This window comes from Anguilla anguilla, chromosome 4, assembly GCF_013347855.1.
Source record: "Anguilla anguilla isolate fAngAng1 chromosome 4, fAngAng1.pri, whole genome shotgun sequence".
In the NCBI taxonomy this organism is placed as follows: domain Eukaryota; kingdom Metazoa; phylum Chordata; class Actinopteri; order Anguilliformes; family Anguillidae; genus Anguilla; species Anguilla anguilla.
This window is the reverse complement of record NC_049204.1, coordinates 22,952,951-22,963,821: the sequence shown is the minus strand read 5'-3', so window position 1 is coordinate 22,963,821 and position 10,871 is coordinate 22,952,951. Positions and strand designations below refer to the sequence as shown.

The following is a 10,871-nucleotide window of genomic DNA, read 5'->3' as shown; positions in this document are numbered from 1 at the left end:
CAGATACAGGAGCCAATGAGCCTGTGTTTAACCGGCAGTATCACTGTTTGTGGGGATTTGCTATCTGGGAAAGGTCTCATAAAGACTTCTTAAAGATCTTATCTGCAGACATGCTGGAACAACAATGAGGGTAGGGGGTGGGTTGGAGAATGGCCCATTTGGCGATTTCTCCTTTGAGAAACAACAAAAGTACCAAATTCATAGGCTACTACTGGCTGATTCATGTTTTTAATGCATTCGTGTGAAGTTGTAGGCATCATGTAATAGGTATTTCCACATTTTGTTCTGTGAGGCACACCTGAAATTCCCAAATGTTTTTCAACCTTTGCATTATGCCAAGCGTATAGACATTTTTGATGCCGTGCCACTAAGATAAGTGTTGTTACGAGTTTCTTGCTGAACTCAGGAATAAAAAATTATACAATTGGCTACAAACATACTAAAATTCCCAATTATACATATCAACAGATTTAATGCAAGTAGTGGCTTTCATAGATCTTACAAGTATATAAAGGTAAAAGGGGTGACTTATCAACCAGCACCAATGCACATTTTACACAAGGCAGCCATTTTGTTGTGCAGCAGAATGCTCAGAACAACAGAAATCAGCTGATGGGGGTGGTGTAGGATTTATTGTTAATTAAGCAGGGAAAAGCATGTTGAGGTCAGTTTGTAATTTGGTTTGAACGGTTTTTAGCTGACAAAGTCTATTCATTGTAGAGGGGATGAATAAACAACTAATAGGAACACTTTCTTTAGTTGAAGCAGGAAGCATGTTGGAAAACTATAACTCAACCGGTTTACAAAAGGAAGTATCTAATCGTAACACACAAAGACACAATAGGCACACACATTCAACCCTGTGATCCGGTTTTCTAGAACACAGCAAACTGCACTTCAGGTGTTGATTGCCTAAGCCTCTGTGCCAGTTGCCCAGGAAACCAAGCTTTTGGTAAACAATGTGCATTCTCCCTGCATTCTCTAGCAATGAGGTCATTCAGAAATTGCCTGCTGCTGTCCTGATTAGTCTGTGCTGGCTGTGTACATTTTGCTACTCCATAATGAGATCATGAAAGAACCCAGAATCAATGGGGAGACAAAAGGGTTAAATATAAATGCTAACAGTCACTTGTCTTTCACAAAACATTTTTGTTTTCTAAATACTTACGAAATGAAGCAATTTGACTTTGTCTAATGAAGTGTACCACAAGATACCAATAATAACTTGTAGAATCAAGCACTGTTCAAAATGCAAAGTGAAAATTTGTGATGACGGAGTGGTGCAACAAGGCTGTCGGTTGTACCAGCAGCAATTATACTGTGGTTAACCCTGTTTAGTCAAGACATATTTCTGCACACAACCGAATTATACCAGAAAATAAAAAATGAAATACTGTATTAATACTGTTCAAAAGGTGGGCTTTCAGCAGGCATGCACCCTCAGATGAGATGTGTGAACATTTTCAAAGGTGAGCCATTTCTTTTTTGTTTTCACTGTATCTAAAAGGCTATGACAATAAAATTATATATTGAAAATGCAAATAAACAAGCAAGCAGCAAGTGCTGAATGTCAGCATGAAGGGCACTTTAAAATTGTGGTTATCAAAAGCATAAATTTACACTCTGTGCTATTTAGAGCAGTTTACTCAAAACTCTTCTAGAGGAACTCACTAAAGCCTTTTCACTAAAAGCAGAGAATGGTCTTCTCTTTAGACACAGCACATACATATACATGCACAGCTGGAAACATTCTAATTCCCTGCTGCTTTTTAGGGCAGTTCTTCAATGGAAGCCGTTGGCACACATTTGCAGAGTAGCGCGACCAAGATTGTGATATTAGGTAAATGAAAGCAGCTTTCTTATGTTATCACTCCAAATTCCTTCGGCGATCGAAGCTCTTTGGCGTTTGTAAATATGACACAGTATGGCAGCCAGATAGAGTAAAGCTGAGTAAAGAATCTTTGCAGAAGTGAAAGTCTGAAAGCAACCCCAATCTGTGAGAGATTTAACTGCATATACAACAAGAAATACTTGATGAAATATGGGTTCTAAAGATACACTATAGCAATAGCTCTGAATAAGATAATTTTGGTATGCACACTGCACTCATGCCTTAAATATTAATTTATGAACTCAAAATTAAATCTGCCACTGCTACTTTAAAAGAGCTCTTCTTAATGCTAATTGTTCAAATGACATCAGTAAACAAACATTTACTGTAACGTGTCGGTTTCATGTTTAACATAATAGTGTAGAAGAAGGAAAAAAAAAAAGGTCAAGTAATTAATAAGAATCAATTCATGAGTTTGCATCCATTTTTCCCCAGTAAAAACAACAAAAAAATATAACTAGTTGAGATAAATCTTTTTTAATAAACATCCAATACTGCATTTAGGATTTATCAAAAATATACCTTGTTATATTGCTATGACAGGAAATCTATGCAAGCCCAGAGATCAAGGCGCTCTCTGTGTTTTGACAAGCACTGAGACTTGAGCTTCAGAGTTTAGCATGCAAGCTGCACGGCTTGTGAATGCATAGAGTAAGCACTGTGTCAGTCCCTGTGACAGCGACAATGCTAATGCTGAGGCCAAACTAAGCAGATGGAATTATTCGCTAGTTTGTGTTACTGAACGATGCGGTCCGCCTTTAGGGAGTCTACCAGTGGGCAGCTGGGAATGAGTGCACCTGACACTGCATTCTGAAATGGGAGTCTTCTCCAAGGACAGACAAGCTTAGGCACAACATGGCGTGAGGATGGAAGACACATCGCAGCAGGTACTCGTGCTGTACCCTGTCAGCCAGCGAGAACTTTTGAGTGAATGCCAAACTTCCTACCGCTCTGTACAGATCGACAGAGACCGAGTGCGCACGCGCTCTACTACACTTTCATTTAAAAACATATTTAAAATTACATCTAATGTGAAGGATCCACAGTTTCAACACCACAGATAGTGCAGATATGGTGTTTTCTAATATGATGGCAGAAAATACTCAGTACTAATGTACTGCAGTGATCTTTATGTTTATGTGACTCTGTATGCAAGTGCCTGGCTTGAGCAATGCAATGACTGGGGAGATGAGTATTCACACTGCGATCCTGGTTTCCTGATTTCCCCCCTGTAGGCAGTGGTAAATCCATCCTCTGTCCCAAACATTCTCAGAGAAAAACCGGCTGTTCCTGCCCAGTCAGCAAACGATATGTAGATGCAGGCATGGTCTTCAAGTGGATCTGTTAAAAAAATAAAAAAGACTTGAAGATTGGAACCAGCGTTGAATAATTTACTTGTTTACAATCAAAGAGGAATAAGTAAGCACTTTAGCACTTAAGCCAGCTTTTTTCTTTGAACAACAAGGTGTCCAGGATAACAGCACTTGCACTGAACACTGTACTGCACAATGATGGTGTCAGGCGCTCATAATGCATTTAGCTCAGGAGAAAACAAACTGCGTCCAAGTTGAGATACCAGAGCCTCTCCCTGTGCATCATGCTTTGAATCAAAGACATGAGTGTTATTTATGAACGATAAATTCATTCATAATCGCTCACTGAATTTCCATAATAAATACATATTACTGCAATCTTGCCAGAGACCAGCAGAGTATGGTGATTCATAATTGCAAGCCTGCCCAAGTCTTCTGTGTGTCAGTGGTGAAGAAGCAGAATTCGGCCTCACCTCTCCCACTGCGTGGGTCAGGATGTGGATGATTTTATCTTGGGGCGTGGCCACCACGCTTTGCCCGTTGATCTCGATGATGCGGTGACCCACACGAATTCCGCCCCTCTCGGCAATGCCCCCTCGCATCAGACTGCATATCTGCCCAGAGACAGCAGAACACAGAATGTATGGAAAACTCGGGAGCATTCACTGAAGCAAATAGGATGTACTAACTATTATTGATGAATGTCGGAGGAAAAACACATCTGAAATCACCTTAATTCTTGAAGAACCACAAACACAATGTATTGAATACACCCAAGAATATTATGCCTGGCAATGATTGACTGACTGCACTCGATGGGCAAGATGGACAAAATGTTGACACTCACAATGCCATCCTCCACACTGAAACCCAGCTGATATTTGGGGTCTGGTCGTTTGATTATTGCCATGGTAACTGGAGGACAGTGGACAATTCTGAGCTTCACTTCAGACTGATTTTTCAGATCCTGCCAAGAGAACAAGCAGAGAACCAAGTGTTAGGACAAATCTGAATTATACATCATACAAGGCAACAAGGTGGTGTTTATGTGGTCTGCAATTGCCCTAGTCTCAGTAGCCTTCTTACTCTCTAATCCACAGCCCCACCTCCCTGTCCCGCCCTCTCACCCGTATAATGCCCTGGCAGGTGGCAATAGGTAGGCCCACCAGGCTGACGCCGTTGACGGACATGACACGGTCCCCGATGCTGAGCTCCCCACTGCGCTCGGCAGGGCCTCCATGGAGCAGGTTAGCCACAACCACGGTGGGCAGGATGGAGCCCCAGCCCGACTCCACCACGGCCAGGCCCAGGATCTCCCCCGCAGCCTTGGTGATGCACACCTGCTCAGACGGAAGGAAAACCTTCAAATCCACTTCCTTCCCTGATGGATTTTACTAAAAGCAGATTAAAAGAGGCAAGGCGTTCACACGTAAAGTACTGCACATGAATGGGCATATTCTCTGTAATGGTTCATTCAGGCTTAGCAAAAATGCCTTTGAAGTATTGGATTACATCAACTTAAATCAAGAGGACTGTGAAAGAGGCAACATCGACAGGAATACCAGTGTGGGCGAATCGGAATTCTCAGTTCAGCGACAGACCTCTCTGATATTCTCAGAGCGGGAGAAGTGCACAAGGTCTCCATTGTACAGCTCCTGGGTTCCCAGGTAGTCGCTGTACTCGCCGGGCCGCAGTTCAGTGGCCTTGATCCCGTTGACTTGCAGGAACTGCCGATAGGCCACTCCAAACGCTTGCCCAATTGCCTGAGCTATAACCTGCGCCTGTGGTGGAATCCAAAACGTTCATGAAAGCAGTGCAATGCTAGCAGATGTCTGAGGCAGCCAGCATTCCAGAGAAGGCAGAATCCTGAAACAAACTCAAATCTGTTGAGGTCAAACATTCAGCAACTTTCACCTTACATAATCAATGTCATAAATGCACATCTGACATTGACAGCCTGGTTGCAGACATGTGTCGTTTCCATAGCAGTTTGCTCCATCTGCTGTTTACCATCTGAGTGACTACAGATGTGAATTTCAGCCATGAACATCAACAGGATGAGGAAATAACTCTGGAGCTTACATGGACAACTACACTGCCTGGCCAAAAAAAAGTTGCATACTGTAATATTTTGTTGGACCGTCTTTAGCTTTGATCACGGCGCGCATTCGTCGTGGCATTGTTTCGACAACCTTATGCAACGTCACAACATTTATTTCCGTCCAGAATTGCATTATCTTGTATTGACGATGGGAGAGTCGAACCACTCCGTAAAGTCTTCTCCAGCACATCCCAAAGACTTTCAATGGGGTTAAGGTCAGGACTCTGTGGTGGCCAATTCATGTGTGAAAATGATTCCTCATGCTCCCAGAACCACTCTTTCACAATTTGAGCCAATGAATCTTGGCATTGTCGTCCTGGAATATGCCCGTGCCGTCAGGGAAGAAAATATGACCTGGTGATTCAGTACATTTAGGTACTAAGCTGACTTCATTTTACTGCCGAATAACGTTGCTGAGCCTAGACCTGACCAATTGAAGCAACCCCAGATCATAACACTGCCTCCAGAGGCTTGTACAGTGGGCACTATCCAAAAAAATCCAAACGGTGACTTTTTTTTTGGCCAGGCAGTGTAGAACAAGGACATTTTCTAATACATTTCAGAAATGCAATCCTCTAGACTGCCGAGTGCAAACTTTTCAATCAGACCAAACTAAACATGTTAGCTTGTTAGCTATAATGACTGGACATCGATAAGAACATTTCAGAAATTAAAAAGTCTCCCAGACTCCCACAGGTTAACGAATCCATTCCAGCGGCCTGACTCACATCCTCTGAGGAGAACACATGGCAGATCATGCAATACTTCTTCTGAGTGGCTGGGGGATTGGACCCCGGAGCTGCCTCCGCCCCCTTCCGGCCAATGGGCTTCCTGCGTGCCATCAGGACAACGATGGTGCCAATGTCCGCAATATAGGAGATCATCTGCAGAGGGTGGTCCATCATTGCTTCCTAAACATTGGGGGGGGGGGGGGGGGCATATCAATAAACTGTTATTATATGACAATATATTAATGTAATTACTATTATTAACATTCATTAAAATGTGTTTTGCAATTAGTTCGCCTTCTCTACAATGGGGAAATGACTAATTCTGGAGTGTCAGCTCCTTCACTGCCTGAAGCGTGACAATATCAATTCTAGCCTTTCTATGAATAGAGATTAACCAACTCAGATGCCATAAGCTGACCCACTTCGATGATGGTGACTGAAAAGCTGCAAGGGCCTGTTACACGAGCTGAAAGAACTGCAGTTTAAGAAATGCTGTTCACTGCATACTGGTGAACAATTGATCATTGACCATTTCCGCTACATCCTGCCATGTGCTGGACCACACAGGCCTTTGCATGTTAAGGACACAAATGCCGAGCCCGTTATTCACACTGAAACCATTACACACCTGTGTGTCTGCGCTCAGCACTTTGATGCGCTGAGTAGAGATGAACAGGTCAACCTCTGTCATGGGCTGGGACTCCCCTTCTGGGGCCTGAAGAACAAAGCACAGATCATTTAAACACGTGTTTTTAAACATCTAGAAAGTAATTACTTCATCACTGTCTCTTTGGTTATCAGGAAGAACCTACACTGAAAATGTATGTCTGACAGACTGTCTAGTTTCACTTGGTTGAACTGTCGGTACATTTACAGTTCAGACTTTGAGCATTTAGCAGACGCTCTTATCCAGATTGACTTCCACAGCTTAGATTCTATACACGTAACCCATTTATACAGCTGGATATTTGCTGAAGAAATCCAGGTTAAGTACCTTGCTGAAAGGCAGTAGGCAGTAGCCTACGTGGAAGCTGAATCTAAGTCCTTGGAACTGCAAGCCCAGGACCCTAATCATTATGCTACACTGCCGCCCCGATTTGAAAGACTCGATCACCTTGATCCTGTCCACAGCTTCCTGAGCTTGGGCCATGCGGACGTTGGTGGAAGGGTTCTTCTCCGACGTAAGCTGAGTGGAACCCAAGTATTTGGCCCCAAAGATCACTCCATCCAGGAGGTCTTCTGGGTCACAGGGACCAGGCACTATCAGGGACCACAAACCAAACATCAGCTCTTCAACCTCATGGCAGATATCTGCACACTGACATAGTCTAACTGCCAGTATTTCAAACCAAAATGAATTCAGTCAAGAAAATAAAAATGCTTCAATTCCAGAATATGCTGATTGTGTGAACAAACAGCACACTGTATTGTTGAAATGTAATCCCTTTGAGTGTCACTTTGGATGTCATATAAGTCTTCCAAAAGTGAAGAATAGTAAAGTTAAAAAATCAGAAATACATTACTTTTTTTTTTGCTTAACCAGTTTTTAAGTGACTTACATGCTTTTATCATATACAGAACTAAAATTGTTTATGGACTAAAATCCATATCAGTAATCCACCAAACATTTCGGAAGCAAATATATGTGGAGTTATAAATAACAATAATTATAATTCAATTGATAAAAAATTATTTCACTTCCTTGAAGGAATTCACTCACCATCTTTATATGTTGGTTGAGTCTCAGTCTCCTGTAACCAAACAACGTGTTGAGAGGTCAAAGAAGAACTGGCAGAAAAACACTTTGTAAATATATGTAGCATAGTGCGCAGTTGTGAAATTCAGTCAGGACGCGCAGCTCCGTTTGTGAGGAATTAGCGACAAACTTCCATATACTGACCGCATCTCCGATTTCCGCAGCTGCAGCCTCTTCCTCCGAAGGGCACCCCCCTTCCGTCTTCAGCCAAATCGGTTCCATGAGCTCATCGTCAGGGGAGTCAGGGTCCTCTCTGTCACCAGCCTGCCCATTGGCAAAGTGATCCCAAAATCTTTCCCCATCTTCTTGGCTGTAGGAAACCGAGACCACTGCATCCACTCCCGCACTCTGCTGGACGTACCTGGCTGGGGAGGCCGTCAGTGGTGGCATCTCCACCTTCTCGCCTTCCAGCAGCCCCAGCAGATCCCTCTGATTGCTCTCAGAGAAGAGGAGGCCGGGGCCCTTGTGCTCCTCTGTTGCTGGCTGCAGCACGCTGGTTTCAGTCCCAAGAGGGGGAGGAGAACCTCTCTCTAATGGAGGGCCAGAGAAGGAGTGGGACAGGTTGTGGGCAGGGGGTTCAGAGAGGGGCATCCCTTTGAAATGCTGAAGCTGAGCCAGTAGTGCCTGAATCTGAGAGTGGTCTACGTCACCCGGCCTGCTTTCCTGCTCTTCCTCCTCCTCCTCCTCCTCCTCTCCCTTCTCCACCTCCTCCACCTCCTCTTCCTTCTCAACACCTTCTTGCTCCTCAGTGTAGTTCCCGGCTTCATCCTCAGTGCCCTGGTGGACATCAAGGTCTGTCCTGGGCTCTGTGGTGCCGGGGTCTAAAGTTAGGCTTGGTTCACTCAGCCTGTCTTCTGGAGTGTCCATCATGTCTGGCTGCAGGAAGCTGTTATCGTCTATCCCTCCCACTGAGGCACCATCACTGGAGGAGTCTGACCTCCAGTCCAGGGGAGGGGGCTCTATCAGATTGAAGGAATCCAAGTCCTCGAGGTCAGAGTTTGTAGGTTCTTCCTTGGGGTTCTTGTGAAGAATTTCATCTTCTGCAGAGGTGGCTTCGGGCCCCATAATATCTGGGAGAGGGGAACTTGCCTGTTCGTGGTCTGGGATGTTTTCAGGAGTTTCCTCAGACCCCTTACAGTCTACATTCTCAGTCTCAGACATGACATCTTGAGTCAGGAAAGGCACTTCATCAGGCTGTTCTGTTTCTGGAGAGACAGGCCTGATCGGCATTGTATTCTGAACAGTGGGCTGGTCGCTTTCCCCCTGACTAGATGCCTCACCAACTTTGCAAGCAGCTTCTTCCTGTTCCTCCATGTTGGACAATGGAAAAACAGGAGCCTGGAACTGTGTGTGATGCTACAGTCCCTCTGTCCCGAAGTGTCCCTCTGTCAGAACTGTAGCCATGCAGCAAGTATAGCATTCACCTTTCACTCCTGGCAAAGGAAATCACGATGAAATGAGTAATCTGTACTGAGCTGAGTCGTCAATGAGGGCTAACATTCCATTACCTATAAGCAGATACCGGAACTGATATCCGAGGCTCCACTGCCCTTATGTCATCAACACGCGCAAAAACGGTTGTATACGTTCCATAGTGTAGGGTTATCTATGTTCGTCGAACAGTGAGAGAGAACCTTTTATCAGCTCGTTTCTGGTTCAAAGTGCGTTCGCCAGCATTGAAAAATAACCTCCCATTACGTAAAATACGTTCCGGAATCAGGTTCAGACTGCATGCATACAAAAATCCCATCTAGTACATAAATCCCAAGTAATTAGTCTGACACGATACGTTTCACTAAACACAACAGATAACATTGATATTTATGAATAACTATAACGGAATAAATAACAAATCATATCCAGACATTAAACAATGACAGGGTAATACAGAAACGCATCCCCACAACAGAGCAGGAACATTTCAATACACTGAAAATACGTTTTCTGTAGACAAGGTCAGCTGTCACGCATTCCTTTCTACGAAATATGTTCCAACGTGGTGCGTGAAGTTACGCGATTCGACTGATCACCAATTCAGCAAAGCCACACTATCATTTCCTAGCTTGTTGCTTAGCAAATTATAGCCATGTTCATAAAACATTCCTGCTAGAAACGACTGGCCTTATAAAGTAAAACATTTTATGCGTGATTATTATTGAACATTGCGAGTAAGTTAAAAGTGACCGCGGTTATTCACAATCAGCTGGCTGAGTTACCAGTGATATCCAATAGCAAGTGCAGGAATGTGTACACATACCCTTTGGTTAATTGATTACATTTCTACGCAACCCAGAAGTCTTCTGTCGTTAAACGTTCTCTGAACCAAACTCCACGGACTAAAAGTTGACACACACGACAAAAAGCTCACATTAATTAACTAGTAACTAGCTATTTAACGATAGCTATGGCTAACACAACACCAACAGCCGCTGCCGAACAGACTCAAGTCTGATGATCATTCGTGTACTGTGCAGGGTAATAAGTCTCGCACAACAGGACACCACGGCCCCGAACTTATAGTTTATTAAAGCGACAAGCAAGCAAATCACATACCCGTCATCAATCTACCTACAATTGTTGCAATTTACTTCGTAGTTGGTGTACTTACTAGTGACAAAGACGAGTGACAACAATCGCGCATGCGTTCAGTAGACTAGTCGAGTTCAATCTATCCCCAAATCATCAAACATCTAACTTTCCAGCCCCGCTGGCCAGCGGCTCACTCAATTTTTGTGACCCTTTAAGCTACAGAAGGACAATACAAGTCCTTCTGTAGACATCGAACCAATTTATATACGTGTGCGATTGTCAACAATACATTATATCATTGTATTACTATTAGAAACAAATAGGAAAAATACTAAATTCAACTGTACATATTTTTAATAAACAAACATATACATTTAAAGAAATTATAACAGATAGTGTCGCAAATCTCAAAGATTATGTCAATAAACTAAAAACTCCTTGGTAATTAGTTCGGTACACGTTTATAGATTTGCTCAAATGTAATCTGTGCCCCCTTGTGGAAAGTACAGTATAGCACTGGGATACAGATACTGTAGCACTTCCGTGTCTA

The 10,871-nt window shown here is 43.4% G+C and overlaps 1 protein-coding gene across 4 annotated transcripts; it reads right to left on the bottom strand.

Annotated features, from left to right (window-relative positions):
* Positions 1–209: 209 nt before the first annotated feature.
* Positions 210–10,633, bottom strand: si:ch73-40i7.5 (amyloid-beta A4 precursor protein-binding family A member 3). Of its 4 annotated transcripts, XM_035414690.1 has the most exons (12): positions 9,732–10,011; positions 9,301–9,398; positions 7,937–9,225; positions 7,757–7,787; positions 7,151–7,296; positions 6,665–6,751; positions 6,034–6,216; positions 4,806–4,985; positions 4,332–4,544; positions 4,052–4,171; positions 3,678–3,818; positions 210–3,232 (listed from the first exon to the last, which is right to left on the bottom strand). In XM_035414690.1, exons 3-12 carry the CDS (start codon positions 9,104–9,106, stop codon positions 3,161–3,163), a joined length of 2,343 nt encoding a protein of 780 aa, XP_035270581.1. In that variant the 5' UTR covers positions 9,107–9,225; positions 9,301–9,398; positions 9,732–10,011; the 3' UTR covers positions 210–3,160. The 4 variants fall into 4 exon arrangements, with proteins under 4 accessions (XP_035270581.1, XP_035270577.1, XP_035270579.1 ...); XM_035414686.1 differs by lacking the exons at positions 9,301–9,398; positions 9,732–10,011 and adding an exon at positions 10,346–10,633; XM_035414688.1 differs by lacking the exons at positions 9,301–9,398; positions 9,732–10,011 and adding an exon at positions 10,401–10,633.
* Positions 10,634–10,871: the final 238 nt, after the last annotated feature.

Coding starts and splice junctions, on each gene's coding strand:
- si:ch73-40i7.5 (XM_035414686.1), bottom strand. CDS start 9,106: ATGGAGGAACAGGAAGAAGCTGCTTGCAAAGTTGGTGAGGCATCTAGT. Junction 7,297..7,756: donor TCAACCAACATATAAAGATG/GTGAGTGAATTC, acceptor GGTCCCTGATAG/TGCCTGGTCCCTGTGACCCA. Junction 4,986..6,033: donor ATGTGTTCTCCTCAGAGGAT/GTGAGTCAGGCC, acceptor ATTCCACCACAG/GCGCAGGTTATAGCTCAGGC.